The 20,103-nt window shown below is 40.7% G+C and overlaps 2 protein-coding genes across 4 annotated transcripts; both read right to left on the reverse strand.

Moving 5' to 3' along the window:
• Window positions 1-8,821: 8,821 nt before the first annotated feature.
• On the reverse strand, window positions 8,822-18,910 carry LOC147515960 (uncharacterized). Its single transcript, XM_086593115.1, has 8 exons — window positions 18,889-18,910; window positions 18,717-18,778; window positions 18,485-18,543; window positions 17,806-17,849; window positions 17,250-17,537; window positions 16,724-16,867; window positions 16,316-16,528; window positions 8,822-9,303 (listed from the first exon to the last, which is right to left on the reverse strand). Exons 1-8 carry the CDS (start codon window positions 18,908-18,910, stop codon window positions 9,185-9,187), a joined length of 951 nt encoding a protein of 316 aa, XP_086449241.1. The 3' UTR covers window positions 8,822-9,184.
• LOC147515961 (uncharacterized) lies at window positions 17,711-19,774 on the reverse strand. 3 transcript variants are annotated; one of them, XR_015210846.1, is made up of 2 exons: window positions 18,889-19,771; window positions 17,711-17,849 (listed from the first exon to the last, which is right to left on the reverse strand). XR_015210846.1 is itself a non-coding variant. In XM_086588688.1 (2 exons), exon 1 carries the CDS (start codon window positions 19,403-19,405, stop codon window positions 18,941-18,943), a length of 465 nt encoding a protein of 154 aa, XP_086444814.1. In that variant the 5' UTR covers window positions 19,406-19,772; the 3' UTR covers window positions 17,711-17,849; window positions 18,930-18,940. The 3 variants fall into 3 exon arrangements, 2 of the variants coding, with proteins under 2 accessions (XP_086444814.1, XP_086444813.1); XM_086588688.1 differs by having other exon boundaries at window positions 18,930-19,772; XM_086588687.1 differs by lacking the exon at window positions 17,711-17,849 and having other exon boundaries at window positions 18,733-19,425; window positions 19,602-19,774.
• Window positions 19,775-20,103: the final 329 nt, after the last annotated feature.

Genomic DNA, 20,103 nt, shown 5'->3' on the forward strand with positions numbered 1-20,103 from the left:
CATCTTCTCTTGATGAGACATTACTTGACAGCACATTTCGTATACCTTTTCGAACCGTGAAAAGTATACCACGTGCATGTCGTTTGGCCTTTTCTGGTGCATTGAAATCCGCCCTCTTGGATATCATGCTTGATCCTAGTTTAGTTATACCTTGGGTTCATCTCCTTCTTTTGCCGCGATGCACTCTGCAAGTTTTTCAACCACAGAATCGATAGGAACATTGTTCTGGTACTAGGAAAAACCTTCAGCAGAAACAAATTCTCCATGCTTTGACAACATGGAATGAGCCTAGTGGGATGTTTCATCTCTTAGAGTCTGCAGTAGAGCCTCCTTCAATCCAGTCAACCAGGAAATCCGTCCCTACTCAAAATGTGCGTCGATGCTAACAGAAAGTTGCTGATGGACATTTGCTGTAGTGGTAAAAGTGTTGTCATCATCAGGGGTTGCCTCCAATATTGCAGATACCATATGTGCATTAGAGGAGAAGCACCCAATTCGACAACCACCTGTAAGACCAACTGTTCCTTTTGTTGACCCCCCTTTAGTGTTAGAGAGAGACACCCTATTGTCATGTATTAGGTCGTTCCGATCCCGAAAGGTACTTCTTGTGGCCGTGAAAGTCTCCGAGCTCAGCACTTGCTGGATGCCATGAGTGGTGTTGAGCAACTATATCGTCTGCTAGATGCATTGACCCCTATGGTGAATCTTTGGTTACAGGGACGATGTCTACAGCCGTTAGTGGAATTCATAGCAAGTGCTACGCTTACTCCACTTCTTAAGCCGGGCGGTGGGCATGGTTTGGCACTGTCTGGTCTCCAAGATTGCAATGAAAGGAGTTTCCAAAGATGTGGTAGGATACTTACAGGATTTTCAGTATGGGGTTGGTGTTTCTGGTGGAGCATAAACGATTTTCCACGTTGTCAACCGTATAATGTATGCTAACAGTGACAATACCTCTCTTTCGATGCTGCTTGTAGATTTTCAGAATGCTTTTAACATAGTTGATCGGACTACCATGTTGAGAGACGTTCGTATCCGTTACCCAACTACTGCCCCTTGGGTCGAGTACTTGTATTATCAACCTGCGAGATTATATTTGGGGGATAGCTACATATGGTCTGCTACTGTGGTCCAGCAAGGCGACCCTTTGGGTCCCCTTCTCTTTACACTAGTGTTGCATCCCCTAGTTCTACGAATCCAGTCCAGTTGTCAGTTGTTGCTACAGGTTTGGTACCTAGATGATGGGACTCTGATCAGAGATACAGAACAGGTGGCAACAACATTAGGTATGATTCAGGAAGAAGGACCTTCTTACGGGCTGGTTCTTAATGTGGCTAAAACTGAGATATTTTGGCCATCACTAGATCCACGTCGCTCCACTCCTAGTCTCTTTCCTTCAAATTTGTCCTATCCTCAGTAGGGGGTCAAGTTTCTTGGAGGTGCAGTCAGCACTGATTCACCCTTTGTCATGGGCCTTGCTCGCAAGCATGTTGAAAAGGCTATGACTTTGATGAACCGTTTAGCTATTTTGGAAGATCCACAGTGTGAGTTAGCGCTCTTACAAGCTTATGTTGGGCTCTCTAGTCTTTGCGATTCATACTTATCCACCAACCCTTTTCAGAGAGGCAGCTAAGACCTTTAATCGGCATCTCCGCAGTGTTCTCCAGGGTATTGTGGTTTCTGATGGTCCTGTCTTTAGTGATTTGTAGTGGCGTGCGTTTACTTTTGTTGTGCCACTGGTGGGTTAGGTATTTATTGTGCCACTGATGTCTCTACTTCTGCTTTTGTTGCCTCCTGTTGTCAAACTTCTAAGCTTCTTGATGTTGCTAGCAGTGCCTTTGGATGAGATTCTTGATGTTGCTAGTAGTGTATTGAGTCTCTGTCTAACTGATTTTGACCTCAACTCTCTAGCTGTGAATGCTACCGTCCCCTCAAAACCATAAAAAGTTTTGGTGGAAGCGTTCTACGGTAAGATTGGTGCTGGTCTTGAGAGGGAGTTTGAGTTATCTGCTCGTCAAAAAATAGTCATTGGATGCTTGCAGTCAAAACAAGTACGCAAAGGATTTTCTACTTGCTATTCCGATGGAGGGACTTGGGCAGGATATGTCGTCAGTGGAGTATCGTTCCATTTTCCAGTACCATCTCATGATTCCTTTGTACTTTGACGGTGGTCTATGCCCTGTTTGCAAAAAAAGTAGACTGGATGCTTTCGGGGACCATGCAACACATTGTAGACATTTTCCAGGTTTCAAATACCGACATGATCATATCAAAGACATTTTATGTGACGCATTTTGGAGGGCTGGGGTACAAGTGAAGAAGTAGGATCTTGCCAATTTTCTCACTGATCTGAATGAAGGGAGATCGACGCTTCAACCTGCGGATGTATTAATCTACAGTTGGTCAGAGGGGAAGCATGCGTGTGTTGATGTACTGGAGCATCTCTGTTAGTAGGGTTTAGGAATGGAGTCTTTGAGTTAGGAGAAACAGCTAATAGAGCAATGGCAGGGAAGATTGAGAAACACGAGAATGCTTGTAGGGCTAACCAACATTGTTTCATTCCGTTCAGTTTCGACACTTTTAGTTTTTCGGCACAACCGTCTGTTGAGCTCCTTAAGAGGTTGCAAAAAGTTATGAACAATAACGTTATGACAGCTGGTTCTAACGAGTTTGCATTTAGGATGATAGGATTTGTCATTTAGAAAGGACTTACGGCACAACTTGTTGCACGCTTGTTTTCATTATTTGTAAAACTCGTTATCGTTATTAATAAAAAAATTCACCTAAAAAAAACCCACACTTAATTGATTCCCCACCTCTACTTATTTATTGTTGATCAACACAAGGTGTTTCTATTCGAGTTCAAATTCGTTTTAAGAGCAAAATGATGAAAGCCCAATGATTTTTATGAAGGTCAAGAGTCTGGACGATCAGCTACCTGCAAAGTGCTCATCCGCGGTTCGTATTGTTTCTTAACCAATTCCTTTTGATGTATATTTTATAGGAAAAAATTGAGAAGAAAAAAAAAAACCACAGTTCTTGAAGGGGGAATTAGAAGAAGGGGCAAACTTTCTGAAGATTGTGACGATATTATGAGGGGGATTGATGAAAGTTTGAGACAAAACGATAAAGTTGTAGAGTAAATTGATTCATTCAATCTTTGGTACCCGGATGAAACGGAATTTATGATATACAATTACACTGATATGGGTTGAAATATTGTATTTATTATTATTATTATTGTTGTTGTTGTTATTATTATTTTATGTTTTTTTAGTGAGCCCAATCACAGTCAAATGTATTTAGCCATTAAGACAGTCCAATTCTATAGAAATGGTTTCTACTGATTCTCTTCTTCTTTTTTGTTATGTGCACATATTGGTGAGTTTGAATATATTAATTAAATTACTGACCAAAGAAAATGCAGTAGTTATTTTGATGACAATCCCTTTACAGTTTATGAGATAAATTGCTATGGTGTTAGCCTTATCGTACCCCTCCACCTGCCATTAGTTTTGTATATAGTATTGGCTACATCAAGTTAGATTGTTTTATGTATAGTTAGTAACACACTCAAACAATACAATTTACACAAAAAAAATTTAACAGCGGATGTTTTTTCGGGCAGCTTTCTTCTCCTTAAGACTGGGAGTCTGTTACACTTGGAGAGAAGCCAGTGGAACTGTATATGGGAGCCACGGTCATAGCTTTGCTTTGTCGTGAATACAATTGATCGAGGTGTGTCTACCCATTTTCTTTTACTGCCTTTAAGACGCGGTTATGAAACTATGTCCTCTTAATTATTCTATTGAATTTTGAATTTAGATTGATTTTGGTGTTCACTCACTTTAAACTTTTTTTTCTTTGTTCACATTGGATTAAAGTTCTGTAGTCCGTAATAAAAACCAACAATTGGCAGTTTCCATTGCATCCTACGTGAGACTGGCATTATTAAAGTTCAACCTTTTTTTGACAGTAATACTATGTTTATCCTTCTCTATTAAATATGAATGGGTCATAAGATTAAAAGCACTGTGGCCTTCAGGGTTGATGTAAAACACTATTTAGTTGCAATTTGATGAAAATAGGATCTTCCGTTAAATCCTGCAACTCTTAGATATGCACCTAAACTTTAGAAGAGATTTAATAGGAAGTCTAGAAAATATGTTGCAATTTTATCCCAAGGAGGAAACTCAATTTGAACCTTGAACAGAATCATTGTCAAGTTTTGTGTCTATCCTTTGATCATGTATAATTCGTTTTCTCCGTTCGTTGTCGTCTAGAATGGGTACTAAACCTAGGAACATGCTCTGTTTGACTATTTCTTATACATATAAGTTTACCATGAGGTATTTCTTATATATATAAGTTTACCATGAGGTCTGGGTACTTGCTCTGCAATCTTAATGTGTCATGTATGAGGAATGTACTTGGGAACGTAATCTGTTTCTAATATGGGTCTAGGACGGGCACTATATTGAGATACATACTCTTGGTGTTCAATGTGACTTGGACAAAACTTATTCTATGCAAGTCTGCAACACACTTTGTTTCTTCCATATGTTTAGGATCAGGCATAGGCTTAGGAATCCACTTTTTCTCAACCTTCTTTCTAGGACGAAATGTTGTTAGGATCAAGCCTACTTTTTCTCCTCCATTTGTACTCGCCTACGCATAGGAATAACATATAATTAGTTTAATGGATGAAAATCCAGCCGATGCCAATCCTGTTGAGCATCTTGCATCGTACCTGTAAGATTTACATTAAAGAGTTGGATTTGTAATTTACAACGAAGTAGAACATCGTTATCTTAAACTTTCTTAATCATCGCCATCTTAAACTTTCTTTTGAAGGTCTATATTAATATTTGTTAATTAGATGTGAAAGTTTATTTTCTTTGTTCGCATTTTAAAGGTGATTACACACTATGCTGATTGCCTATGTCAATATATGGGGTTTTTTTTTTGTTCTTCGTAGAATTCATTCCTGCATGCATCAGTATAACGCTGTTCAAGAAGAAAGGTCCAAAAAGATTTTATTTGATCATCTTGCTTCACTTGGGTTTTTGCCTATTTTATTTGTAAATGCTTTTGATACTAATTACAAAATAGTTAATGGTTTAGTTCAGGTGACACAACTTTGCTCTTATGGAGCAAGCCCTTGGAGAAACTCCAGTTACAACTCACATTCCTTATATACTAAATCCTGGGTCCATGGTTGTGGCTGTCGATCAGAGGTAAACGACCAACCCAGATTTGCAAAGTTGTATTTTAATTCAACTGGTAAACTGTAATAGAGTATCTTCGCGTCAAATTAAGCTTTCGCATTTTTGAAAGATTGGAAATGGTCGGAAAATTAGGGTTTCAATTTGGGCAATTCTTTTTGTCCGAAAATAGACACTAAACAGTCCTTATAGCACACACATATTACTACTGATATGTATCAGTTAAAGGTAAAAAAACCATCATTTCTTCAACCATTCGGCAAATAATTAATGCTATCGTACTGTACCTAATATGTGGAAAACATTTTTCCCACCCAAACTAGATTCTTCATCTCACCAGTTTATATACGTACGCACATATTCCTGGGTACTAACTGTAGGGGATTTTCTGAGTATCCCTTGATCCTCCTCTATGCCTTGTGATTCAGGAGCTCTTTTCTTGATAGAGAAGGGATGAGATGATATAGAGTTCAAGGTTGAACCGCCTGGCGGATGCCTACGTATCTCCTTGTTTATTTAGGAGAATCAAACCCTATTTTGCGTAGTTCTTACGAGCAAATTCCTATGGTTTATATAGGAAGAGCTTTGAGAGTCCTAGAGTTAGGATGAACCTCACCGCCTGTGAGTTCCCTACCATCTTTGGACTCTGTCTTACTATTAGGAATCCTCTTCTTATAGAAGTCTGAATCTAGACCATATATTGCTAGAGGTAGGTTTTCTTGTTGATCATAATGTCCCATCGTATATGGGAAGATTATATCTAAAATGTAACTCTTAAGATATGTCATTATGATTCCTTCTTTATCATCAAAGATCGTCCTCTTTAGTTTCTTTCTGTTCAGGAACTGTCCATATCAGTTCCTAATGACTTGGAGAACTGTTATGCTTAGAGGCGGTTAGTCACGTGTCTGGCACATGCCTACTAAACACTCGTGCTAAACACGAGATCACTTATTCGTAGAACTGATCCGATGGTTCTCGTCCCATTCTAGACATCTATAGTCCTGGGTCATTTCCCATACACATGTTATCTAATCAATGACGGGAAATCCCCCTTACAGATGCCCCCTCTCGTGCCATCTAGCACGTGGGCTCTTGAAGCGACACTGCTTTTGGCACGAGAATCATTTTCATAAAGTTGTTGGAACTGCTCACGTACTCAACTAATTAAGGCTCTGAAAAGACGGCTCGAACAGACACGCAGTTTCCCAAAAAAGGTAATGATGGCAGTTCTATCCCGAAAAGACGCAAAGCTTGGGCTAATCGTAACCGTCCATCATATTTGTATAAAAAGGATCTGGTGAGAGAACCCTCATTATCTCTTCCACTACCTTTTCCCTGTATACTGAACCCTTTGATCTCCCGTTAGGGTTTAACCAAAACACCAAACTTTATTTATTTTCCGATCATGAATCCCAACTGGTCACTTATAAACTTTGGAGATCTTTCCTCCCTGGAACTGATCTGAGAAAAATTTCACATCCCTACCGATATTGGTCTTAAGTGGGGGAGATTGTCTGATAAGTTGGCCTACAAGGAAGTAGCACTCATCACCATCGGTCAACTTAGGGCCGGACTCACTCTTCCCCCTCCACCCACTGTTAAGAGAATGTCTGATTCACTTCAATCTTGCTCTTGGTCAAGCAGCACCCCTGTTTTACAGAACTGTCATGTAATCTGCTATACTAGCCAAGAAACATGGATTTGTTCTGAATCGTTGGGTGTTTGGATATTTCTATGAGGTCCGCCGTATTCGGGACCAATCTTACTACTACCTCATGACCAAAGACAAGAATTCTCCTATCGTCTTTTTCGAGGGAAAGCAGAGTGACAAGGGTTAGGCTGATCACCACCTTTGAGTGTTGGGTGATGCATGAGATGTTCGTCCTCTAGATGCTGATGGTGAGCTAGTGGGAATTTCGATTCCCAGAAAACACACTCATGCTCCAACCAGTAAGTGTATTTTCTCATGAATTTTACATTCATCATAAGAGTTTTTCGACTGAGTTCTTTTACTATTCTTCCTTAGATGATGACTCTTCCCCTTGGAACCAATTAACTGTAACTGATGCTGCTACGGTAGATTTCATCAAGAAGATCCCCAAGGATCAAAGAATGCCCTGGGTGATAGTTCCTGACCCTACCCATCTTTTTGAATATTTCAACATGTCTGCTGAAGAACTGCTGGCACTTGCCCCCGGCTTTTCCCCTTTTGGGATAAATACTGTGAATTTTGGGTGCACAGTACTTCCTCCTCCTGTGGATCAGGATGCTAGACTTCTTCCTCCAGTTCAAGATGAATCCTCTTTGAGTACTAGAATAAGAGAAAACCGCAAGAAGAAGAGTTCTGTGGAAACCTCCAGCAATGCTGCTACATCGGGCTCAGTTCAGGAGCCTGCTGTCAGTGATGATTGTGTGATCAATGGCGGGAGGGGCCCTGAACTACCTCATGAACTTCTAGCTGCCAGCAATTTTAAGAGGGAAGTACGTGCGTCCAATCATTCAAGACTAAAGAGAGTCGATCCTGCTCTTGCTTCTGATGTTGCCCCATCTGATAAGAAAACGAAATTTCGTCCTCTCTGTGAATGAAGAAACACTTTTCAAGGTTCCTATGACTATTTCCGATTCTGGTAAGTCTTTTGAGAAAGTAGTTGTACCCCTACCAGTTCCAGACCCTCCCATAGGTTCTGAATAAGCTGGTGACTTTGTACTTTGACTATTGATCCTTCTCTCCCCGATGACCGAAAGGGGAAGGGCGTTACTCAGACAACTGATGTAACTGTTGCTCTCCCCCCTCCTCGATTTGGAGATAGGAGGGGGGCGAGTGACAACATTCCCTTCTCGCCACAATCTCCAAATTCTCCTGAAAAGGAGATGATCATGGAAATGAGGCGTTAGGGCCGAACTGATGAGTTTCCCGTCACCAACAAGCACTCTGTTAATGATGTTGATATTGCGCTTGGAGTTCTAGAAGCTGTGCGACTTCCTGTTGATAAAGCTGAAGCCAATATGGCTGGTAGTCTGGTTCTATCCTTTCATAGATTTGCCATTTATCTTGCTAAGGTAAGACTTCCTTCTCTATACAATGTTCTGTTTCTCTCATTGTGTTACTTACACACCCTGTATTCTTTTTCAGTTGGCAAATAACTTCTTGGCCATGAAAGAACCAATCTTTGCGACCTCATCTAGTACAGCTACCGATGACATGGCTACTGGTGAGCTGATCTGGGCGAAAGAAGCTGCTGAGAAAAGAGTTGAGGAGCTGCAAACCCAAGTTGACCAGTTTTTGGCCAAAGAGAAGAAGTCGGACGCTGGTTTCAAGAACATGAGAGAGACTATTGCCAACCTCCAAAATTCTCTAGACAAAGCCCAAAGGGGAGCTGCCGAGGCTGCTTTTTAGAAAGTGAAATTCTTGGAACTGTGTTCTCAATTCACCTCTGCAAGCAAAGCATGACCAAGTTCAGGGGGGGTACTTCACTGTAGGTATACTGAAATGAGAACCCTTGGCCAAGTCATTACTCATGCAAATGAAGTCATGACAGGCTATGAGAGGGCTCTCAAGGATAAACGTCTACGTTCTAAAAAGAAAACTAATGATCTCTTGGCAGAGACCTCTAAGTTCTATTCCAAGGTGGTCCAGGAGGTAAAGAAGAGGTCAGCTGAAAATGTCATTCATTTTGCTCTGAGAGTACTTGATGTTTCTAAAGAGTCTTTCAATGCAGCCAAACAAGATAAGTTTGAGGAGGCTATTGAGACTATTGGGTATGTTTCTCAGTTGGATGATCAGGGACGGGTGACCAACCCTTTCATCTTATTCCTGATCTGAATTCCAGTATCTCAACGATTCAGAATGAACTTATGCCCGATGCATCCTCATCTTCTGAAGAAGACACCGATAATGACATGCCTCCTGTTCAGCTTCCATTTTTGCCTGTGCCAGTTTCAGGTGAGTGTTCTGTTCAGACTTCAACCGTTCCAACCAGTGCAACCACACAGTCAATTCTAGAAAGTGATCCAGGAGTACTTGATGCTGGTGCAGCAACAAATACTGATGTTGAGCCAAAGTTCGATTCTACCCCTGCTCAACAGGCTAAGTAAAGACTTAGCTATTCAGTTCATAATTTAGAAAACATTTATTTTGAAATAATTATTCTATGGGTCTGTAATATTGAGCTATGTAGCTCACATACTATTTGCTTACTGAGCTCTGCAGCTCTTCTAGTTTATGCATGTATTTAAAGCATTTTATGTTATATAGCATATAATGACATGTACTACTATGCATATTCTACCATTGATGCCCCCAAAGTTCATTTGGAACAACAATAGGTGACCCTAATAGGCTAAACAGGATAAAATGAGGCATAACCAGAATCTGATTAGGATATCATGGAAGCCATTCAAGTTAACTGTAATTGAAAGTTCGATCGTAATAAAGACACAGCGTCCCAAAGGAGCCATGTGTCTTTGTGAAAGTAACTGGGTGCCTTGAGCACAATACTGTGTTTAAGAACGATAGGTCCTATTTATTTAAAAAATAAAAAATAAATAGGTTATCACCAGAACAACAGTGTGGGAGTCTTCCTCAGCACCATCATGCCGATATAATTCCAGGCCAATGATTGCGTGCTAGGATCTGGATCCAACCCAGATCTTCCCAGCAACCTCCAATTTTTATGTTATGAGAGCTCAAGGAACTGGCATATAGTTTGGGCTCCCAAGAACGCTATTTCTGGTTCCAAGTCAAACTGGCATACAGTTTACTAAACAATTAGTGTGGTTAGATTCCCTAAAGGCTTAACCCATTAAGGATAATCTCAGTCTGCATGGGGATGAGAAAGGAACTGGCATACAGTTCAGCTTCCCCAAACTCAGTATCACTGGTTCTAAAGCAAATTGGCATATAATATTCTTGAACAGATATTGAGAAGATAGTTCCCTAAAGGCTTAGTCCATTGTGGATAATAAATAAAGAACTGACACAAGGAAAAAATTCGATTGCAAGGTGAAAATCAACTTTATTGATGACTGGAGAGAATAAACAATGCATGACAAAGCATGAAATAACCATTTACTAATAGTACTTGCGAAGGTGCTATGCGTTCCATAGTTTGACAAAAACGTCCCCTTCAACACTACGTAGGTAGTAAAAACCAGTTTGGCCAACCTTGTCAATGATGTATGGTCCTTCCCAGTTGGGCCCAAGCTTGTCATTATGCTCTGGGATCTCACGCAGAACCAGATCGCCAGATTTGAAAGCTCGAATTCGGACTCTCTTGTCGTATGATATTTTCAGAATCTGTTGGTTGGCAGTCAAGCGCAGTGCGGCGCCTTCTCTCTTTTCATCTAGGAGATCCATTTCTCTGCATAATAATTCCTCATTGTCCAGGGTGTGCACAACATCCGACTTATGAGTGGGAGCTACCAGTTTAGGAGGTATGACAGTTTCAATTCCGTAGGTCAATGAAAATGGGGACTCACCAGTTGATCGTCTGGGTGTAGTTCGATATGCCCATAGGACCTTAGGTAGTTCCTCGACCCATAAACCCTTTGCATCATCTAATTTGCGTTTTATGTTATCCAAAATAACCCTATTGGAGGCTTCAGCCTGACCATATTGCCTTGGGGATACCTTGAAGTTGAGAAAAGATGGGTAATATGAAACTCCTCACAGAGTTCAGCGACCAATCCGCTAGCGAACTGTTGCCCATTATCTGAGATGATGACTTTGGGTATGCCAAACCTACATACAATGTTGTTCTAAATGAACTTTCTGACGTCCTGTTCCCGAATGAAGATAAAGAGAACTGCTTCTATCCACTTAGTGAAGTAATCCATTGCGACCATTAAGAATCTGACATTGCTGGGAGCGGGTGGCATGGGTCCCACAATGTCAGTTCCCCACTGTGCAAATGGCCATGGGTTGGCCAATGGGTGCAACTCTGTTGCTGGAGCATGGATAAATGGAGCATGTTGTTGATACTTTTCACATTTGCGGGCAAAAACTTGTGCATCCTTTTGCATATAAGGCCAAAAGTATCCTTGCTTTAAGATCTTTAGAGCTAGTGTTCTGGCGCCAGCGTAGTTGCCACAAATTCCTTCGTGAACCTCTCGCATAACCTGCTCAGCGAGGTCTGAGGAAAGACATCGGAGATGAGGTCCCATAAAAGACTTCTTGTAGAGATCATCTTCAATGAGGGTGAACCTTGGTACCTTTGCAAGCAGACGCCTTACTATGTTTTTATCCTCCGGGAGTGTTCCGTCTTTGAGGTAAGACTTGTATGAATCTATCTAGTTTGGTGTGGTGGATGGAATAACACAAATTGTTGTAATAGTGAGTTCTTGGATGCTAGGTTTGTCTTGGAACTCTATAGGGATGGAGCGAGATTAGATGTTGCCCAACATTGAGGCAACATATGCGAAAGCATCTGCGTGTCGATTTTCTGATCAAGGCAGCTAATAAAACTGGATATTCTCAAACTTGCCCTGAATACCCCTTACCAGTTCCAGGTATTTATCCATTCGTTCATCCCTGGCCTCAAAATCTCCATCAACTTGAAATACAACCAGCAGTGAGTCACTAACAATTGTGAGGTGTGTCAAGCCCAGGTCGAGAGCTATTGTGAAGCTAGCAAGTGTCGCCTCGTACTCTGCCTCATTATTAGAGGCATTTCAACCTAATCGGATAGATTTTTCCAGTCGCATGTTGGCATGAGTAACTAACACAGCTCCAATTCCTACGCCTCTATCATTTGAAGATCCATCCAGAAACAATCACCATCCAGAGCACGGCTCCCAGGGGTCTGGATGGGTGTTTGGGAATTCAGGTAGGATGTTATCATCTGAATGGAGGATTGTTGAGTCGTACCCAGTTTAGGTAATTGGGAAGTCTCCCAAGAATTCTGCTAGTGCCGGACCCTTCTCTGATATTCTTAGGACGTAGATAATATCATACTCTGACAGTTGCACGGACCATTTAGCTAACCTTACTGACATGTTCGGCCTTTCCAGAACTAATCGTAACTGGTACTCTGTGATTACTCTAATAGTGTGGGACTGTTAGTATGGTCGTAATTTCTCTGCTGCAAAAACAAGGGCTAAAGAAACTATTTCGAGTTTAGGCTACCTTGTTTCTGCTGGTAGGAGCGCTCGGCTCAAGAAATAGATAGGTTTTTCAACCTTTTTTTCGTCCACACGTATCAGTACAAAACTGATACCATAGTAAGATAAACAGAGATAAAGACCCAAAACGTCTCCCTCAATTGGTTTGGAAAGAATTGGTGGTGCCCCCAGGTACGTTTTGAGTTGATCGAATGCTTTTCGACATTCATCCATCCATACAAATGAGGTATTCTTTCGCAGTAACTGAAACAGAAGTTTGCACTTATCTAAATTCTTGGAGATGAACCTGTTCAGAACTGCTAACCTGCCTGAACTTTTTGAACCTCTTTCATGTTTTTAGGTAAAGGCATTTCTATGAGCGCCCGGATCTGATCTGGGTTTGCCTCGATTCCTCTCTTAGTAACCAAATAACCTAAAAACTTCCCTGATGAGATAGCGAAAGCACATTTCGCAGGGTTGAGTTTCATGTGATACTCTCGGAGAATGTCAAATGCACGTTTCAAGTGGGAGAGATGATCTCCACGTCTTAGGCTTTTGATCAAGAGATCGTCTACATACACCTCCACAATGTCGCCTATCAATACTTCAAACATTTTGTTTACCAAACGTTGGTACGAGTCTCCCGCATTTTTCAGTCCGAACGGCATGACCTGATAACAGTACATGCCATCCCCAGTTGTGAAACTAGCATGCTTGTGGTCTTCCTCATGCAATGGGATTTGGTTGTAGCCAAAGGACCCATCTGTGAAAGATAACAATTCATGTCCAGCCGTTGCATCTACCAATTTGTCAATCCGTGGCAGAGGGTAACTGTCTTTTGGACGCGCGGTTCAGATCTGTGAAGTCAATACAGATTCTCTATGACCCATTCTTCTTACGTACTGGGACAATATTAGAAATCTAGGTGGGGAAATTTATTTCCCTGACAAAATTAGATGCCTTTAGCTTTTCAACTTCGGCTTTTACTGATTTGGATCTGTCAGCACCTATTTTTCGGTTTTACGCTTGACTACTATCGCATTTTTGTGGACATTGAGCCGGTGGCATGCCACATGGGGGTCAATTCCTGGCATTTCTTCGAATGACCAAGCAAACACGTCTTTGTGTTCTTGGAGGAAATATATTAGAGCCTAGCGCTCTTCAGAACTCAATAAGGTGCTAATGAAAGTGGTTTTTGGCGAGCTGCCTCCCACAATTTCCACTTACTCTAATGGCTCCAATGAGGGGGGATCCTCCCTCTCTCTTGGGACCAGGTCTGGGAGAGGGGGATCCAATTGTAATTGTTATTTGGCGGGTTACCCCACCTCCATTGGTTCAAAAAGGAGTAAGGACTGCTTTGACGCCAAAGCGTAGCATGTTTTGGCAGTCACCTGATCTCCTCTGATTGTCTCAATTTTCCCGTTATGTGGAAATTTTAGACATTGCTGACAGGTGCTGGGAACAGCGCAGAGTATGTGCTGCCAGATCCCACCCAAGATCATGTGATAGGGTGTGTTAGTTTTTACCACAACAAAATTTATGATGAATTACCAGACCAGTAGCTACGGGTAGTTGGATCTTCCCAACTGTTAGAGCTTTGTCCACGTTGAATCCATACAGGTTGGAATTGATGGCGACCATCTCAAAATCAGGAATCTGCAGTTTTTTGAATGGGTCATAGTTTAACACATTTGCTGAGCTTCCTGGATCAACCAATATGCAATACAAATCATAATCTCCAAATGGGAGTGTAAGAACCAATGCATCCTCATGTGGACTTTGGATGCTGAGACAGTCAGCCTCCATGAAGAGGATGAGTGGATCTTTGTGGGTTAACGCGTTGACTTGAGCACCCATAGTCAATTCGTTGTTCATGATTCTCGTTTGCTTGGTGACGCGCATTTGATATCACTCCCCCTTTTCTGTGACCTACCCACTTCGTTTGCTTGCCTTTCCTGAAATCATGTTTATCTGGAGTCGGCCATTAAGTGGTCCAGTACCTGAGGGATCCTAAACCAACGTGTTGATCTCCTCGGGTTGTCTTCGCGTTTACTACTGGTGTCTTCTTAACCGCTTCAAATACCCCTTTCAATCAAAATCAGTAGTTCATTTTTCGTGGTCCCCAGTGCTCGTAATGCTGTGACCCTTACTCTTATGGAACTTGCAGTAGGTCCTTTGGTCTCTGGTACCCAAGGAGCCTGGTTTGAGTGGAGCTGGCCATTTGAGGTAGCTCTGGTTCTTGATCAAGTCCAGGACCTCATTTGGCATTTTGTTCAGAGGGGCGAAGTTTCTGTCCATCGAGGGAAGTGCTTCTTCAGCTCCTTCCATTCGAGGCTTCTTTTGTGGTTTTCCATCTCCATTGCTGGCTACATTTTGGTTCGTCCCTTTGATGGGGATTCAGCCATTTGGCGACCACGATGACGATCTCTCTTTGGCTTTTGCGGCGAAGAGTTCTTGTTCCCTTCTCGTGGGACTACAGGGGTTGTCCGATTAGTCTTCTTTGCTTCATGACGTCTGTTCAAGACATCCTCCTCTCACCCTGCATGAGTTTCAACCCTATTTAAGAGTTCCTCCAAATCACGGGGTGGATTCCTGAAGAGGGACCCGAATAAAGCGTTGTTTTCATCCAACCCTTGTTTGAAAGTTATTATAGCAGTCTGTTCATCACAAGACTCTATCTGGATTGAAATTTCCATGAATCGTTGCATATAGGACCTCAATGCCTCTCCGTCCTTTTTCTTGATGTTGAACAGTGCATCAATCCGTTTTGGTTAGTGCTTGTTACACGAGTACCTGTCTATGAAGGTCCAAAATAGTTCTTCTGAGGACCTTATCTGCCGCTCAGGAAACCTGTGGTACCACTGGAGCGTAGATCCAGACAGGGAAGCTTTAAACTCTTGACACATGACGTGGTCATACTTCTCATATTATCCCATAGTGACACGATATCTGAATACATGATCTACCGGATCTGACTTGCCACTAAAGACACTGAACTTCGGTTGTCTATAACTGCGGGGATATGGCTTTCTCATTACTCGTGATGCAAAAGGAGATCTGCTTGCCCTCCATTATGGCGGATTGAACAAGGGAGTCTTGCATTTTTCTTCCCTTACCTGTCATCCGATGCATCTGACGAATCAAGTTATTTTTCTCAATTTCCCATGCACTTTCTTTGGTAGAAAGTTTCATGTTCTGGGTTCTTTTTCGGTGTCGGGAATCGACATCACAATCCTGGTCAGTTGACTCTGGCTCTGATGCTATATCCGAGTCCTCATCCGAATTACTGTATTCTGACTCGGATGGTTCGCATCGAACTAGATCCCCACGCCTTAGGTTCCTAACACGACCGCCTTCTGGAAGGTCGTCATCATCGAGATCGATGAGTGGCTCCTTCCCTGTGTCAGATTGATATAAATGCCTCAGCAACTATAACTCTCGCTCAAGGTTGCTTCTTTGTTGTTCCAGAGCTTGTACCGCCTGGCTCGCCTTAACAGACTCTGGGTTGGTGAAAACAGTATTCTCACCATTTTTAAATCATTTTGTAGGTGAAGTTGTGGGTTGTTTTAGATTTTGTACTTAGTTTGGTACTTATTTTAAGATCCATTTAGGAGCCGGGTATATATATATATATCAAAGTGATACAAGGCTTTACTTAATAAGGTCGTATCCTCTTTCTCTCCAAACTTCTCCATTAACATAGATACAATTTCACTTTAGGTACATAACTTAAATATGAATTTGTGTTCGGTCTGTTTGGGTACGTATCCAACACGGATTATTTTCAAATATGGAGTGTTGATGTCACATAGCCAAGTATTCATGTGAGCAATAGTGTCAATGTGACACTGCTGCTTGTTGAGTATATGCACATCCATTATACATACATACTAAACATGGATTACATCGAAGTTCTATCGAGCAGTCCTAGTTTTCAGTTTTCGAAAAAGACATACAATGGAAGGACTACAATACTGTTTCCAACTTACTTGAATCTTGAGGGGATGACTGTGTATACCCATCCATCGGTCTATCAATGCAAGAGCCGTCAGTGACTAATAGGGAAGGGAAAATGTCAAACCCAGCAGCCAAACACAAATTAAGAATTAATTTAATGCCTGTTTGGACATCCACCCTCTCTTGCAACCCGTGATCACCAGTGATCTTCCCATAAGCTCTTAAAAGGATGATCCACCAGAGACCTATAACAGAGGAAATGATATGAGGTAACGTTGTATAGAATTTAAAAAATAAATAAATAAAATAAATTGTAGCTGTTCTGGTAGAACCATGTAGAAACTGTCATTCAAACTGAATGTTGCGGGAAAGTTCAACAACATTCACAAACATAAGAATGAAGAACAATACTACTAATTAAACATCCAAACTCTACCCACCAGAATCAACAGGAGCAACACAACCAATAGCTGACTCACCAAAGTCTGGATCAGAAACTTCCTCAAATGCTCCATTACTACCATCAAGAGGCACACTTCTGACTTTAAAACTTGCTGGTATCAACCCTTTCCCGGGGCTGTAACCTGCTTGAACCAGAAATCGGATAAGGCTACTTCTATTAGCTCCCAGTACGCCTGATCTCTATATAATCTAAATAAACTACTCCCATTAGTAGTCCAACAAGATAAATCCATCCAGTCTTTATCTAATATCTCTATCAAACCCTGTGCTTGTGGAATACAATGTAGCAGAATCCGTGACCATGGGTGAGATTTTTGTTTATCTCCGTCATAGTAAGGACACTTAATCTCAAGCACACCACGATAAGGCAATCCATAAACAGCATTATCAACAACACCGTCCGGTGAACATCCAAGCCAGTTATCATCATTATCATTAAGATTATTGTTAAGATAGACCTGAAAATCGGCAAACAAGACAGTGTTTCATGTTAAAAGCTTGTACCTTTCCAGCGCTTCGTGTCCCTTAATATCACCCCAAATGGTGGCCAGGTTTCCAGAAAATGGCTCAATTGCACCAATCTTCTCTTTCCGGAGTTGAACTCTCCTTCCAGGCCAGAAACCAATAGCCCCAGCAAAGTACTTGCAGTGAGCTTATTCTTTCTTAATTCTTTCCAATTCTTGAACCAATGTTGTAGGCAACTAGATTCAAGAACTGAATATTCTGACCCCTCTTGTAGCTCACCTCCAAAATGGCGCAAAAAAATTCTTCTACTGTTATGGGGACAAGCTGCTGCTTTTTGAAAGTTAGTAAAAACTCTTTGGGCAGAAGAGAAGTTGTTGGGAGCAACTTTGCAGCCAACAAGACACAACTCAATCATATTTTATTATCACCACTACACAATGGAAAAAGAAAATAAAGGTTTTCCTCTGGGAAAGAGAGTGTTGTGTGTGTGTGTGTGTGTGTGTGTGTGTGTGTCGGTGTGTACATGTGTTAGTGAGAGGGTTTTGGGTTTATCGCTATATATATAGTAGCAGTGGGGAGCAGAACTGAGTATAACCTGTTAGAAAGCGGTGTTTTGCTCCCAATGCTGTATGGCACAACCTGTAAAAGTTATAAAATCCAAAAAACATAGTCAGAACTTACTTATTCCCATACAAAAGGTTTTTCTATAAGACATTTATAAGTATGTCAGTGCCCATGTACCAATATATAGATAGAAAAATAGAGGAACTAACGAAAAGATACAAGCCTCCAAGTGAAATAATTAGCATTCTCAATTCAGTCAATAAATTATCAGTGGGTTCGATAACAATATACAAGATATGTCCTGAATATTAGCGTGCAAAGATTGACTTCCTAAGTGGTAATTCCACCACAATGTGTTCCATCAGAAATACACAAATGCATTCCCACAAGGCATTCTGAATTCCATAATACCTATTTCCACATTGAAATAGGTAACAATATGCTTCACAAACAAATAATTATTAGGTCTTAGAATTCACACACGCATAAGCCAAACCTTAAAACAATACAGCATTATTATTATCGACCAACCGTTATGGAGGTCCTTGCAATGGGCTACAAAAAACAATTGTCAGTCACCTCTATTAAAAGTCGTGTCTGCCTTATAACTACCTTATCTCTCTCTCTCTCTTCTGTATCATAAATGTCACATTCTAGCGTAAAGGAATTCTCGTTGCATATAACTCTTAATGCAGAGTTATATGGTAAACCTTGCATTATAAATCTGGACTATCGAAACCTCAAAATGAAGCAAGTATGTAGTTAAATTCTGTTATGAATCACAAAATATGATAATAAATCCTACAAAATAAAGCAGTCTTAAGTGTACTCTAAACTCCCCCAAAATCATTACTCATTGATATATATAAATAGAAAATCATTACTCATTGATAAACTTATATATAAATAGAATATAAACTTATAAATACCACACATAGATACAGCAAACCCAACTTCATCATCAAAAGGAATTTTTACCAAGTATATTGACCAAATTTCTTGATCTATACATCAAAAACAGAACAGGTAAAAAAAATACCCAATCTCCCAATCAAACCTCTTCCTTCCTCAACAATTACCAATCAAACAATTACACAGTAAAAGACATATTTACCAAGGTAAAGACATTGAGACATTTGCCAATTTTTTTTTTACCATTATAACCACTACTCTCTTTGTGAAGGACTTCTCCAAAACCCAGTACTGTAAAATTTATCCCACATCTCTTTTTCCAATTCCATAACCTTTTCTTCATTCAATTTCTCCACTATATTTTCCACTTTAAACATCTCAACAGAAACAGGATGTACTTGAAACTCTCCATCTTCTTCACACCCACACCCACAACTTTTCCCGTGAGGAAACAATCCAGAATTCATTAACCTCTTTCTCCTCTTCTTCTTCAAAGCCTTTCGACACAAACCAGCTGGAAGCTTATAAACAGCAAGAACAAGTAAATTCATCAATCCACATGGACAACAACAACACACAGCTGCACATTCCGCTGTTGTCCCACCCGCTACTTCCGCGAATCGTGTGTTTCCATTTGCTGAAGGAGGAGGGTCCTTCGATAAAAGGGGTTCTCTTCGATTCGATTGTGAAGGCGTTTGTAACACAATTTGCCTTGTCATCGTAATTTCGATGAAAAAAACTTCCAATCAAGAATTTAGACACCCCCAAGATTCCATAATATTCAACAAGAAGAAGAAGAAGATGTTAGAGAGGGAAAAAAGAAACCTGCTGCTGCTCCATGTATGAATGGAGAGAAGCGAGGTTTGTATGCATGGACTAAAAAAAACACGAATGGAGATATTTTTTAGACTTTACCTCAAAAATGTCAAAAGTTGTGAATTTCGTTGGTTTAAAAACGATTCTATCTCCTGAAAACTCGTTCAAAACGACTTCCAAGTTTATTTCGCTGTCTTTCAAACTTTCGCTATCTGCTGTTCTAAATATAGAACGAGTCCTCAACTTCCCGACGGAGTTTTAACTTTTAAATTTAAATAATGACTAACCAATTTGCTTACGTCAATTAATTGTTGGTTCACTTAGAAAAATTGTGTTATGATAGTATTATCTATATAACTGTTGGTTCACTTAAAAAAAATTAGAAAAATTGTGTTATGATAGTATTATCTATATAATCAGTATAATAAGGCAGTTTGGTTTTTTATGCTCTTAGGGATAAAACAGTTTTGAGATGATAAATCAATTTTTTTTAAGAGTCCTACTTACTCCAAAAACCACCTAAAATAAAAACCCCTGCATTAGACACCAATCTCATTCACTTACATCTCCAGGTCACATGGACTCCACTTGGGTTGAGATG

This window comes from Coptis chinensis, chromosome 2 (assembly GCF_015680905.1).
Source record: "Coptis chinensis isolate HL-2020 chromosome 2, ASM1568090v1, whole genome shotgun sequence".
Taxonomy (NCBI): Eukaryota; Viridiplantae; Streptophyta; class Magnoliopsida; order Ranunculales; family Ranunculaceae; genus Coptis; species Coptis chinensis.

Excerpts from the sequence above, each read along its gene's own strand:
- LOC147515960 (XM_086593115.1), bottom strand. The coding sequence starts at position 18,910 with ATGTCTCAATGTCTTTACCTTG. Across the intron at positions 18,544-18,716 it reads ATGATGAAGTTGGGTTTGCT|AATTTAACTACATACTTGCT; the intron begins GTATCTATGTGT and ends GATTCATAACAG. Across the intron at positions 17,850-18,484 it reads GTCCAGATTTATAATGCAAG|GTTGTGCCATACAGCATTGG; the intron begins GTTTACCATATA and ends TAACTTTTACAG.
- LOC147515961 (XM_086588688.1), bottom strand. The coding sequence starts at position 19,405 with ATGACAAGGCAAATTGTGTTACAAACGCCTTCACAATCGAATCGAAGA.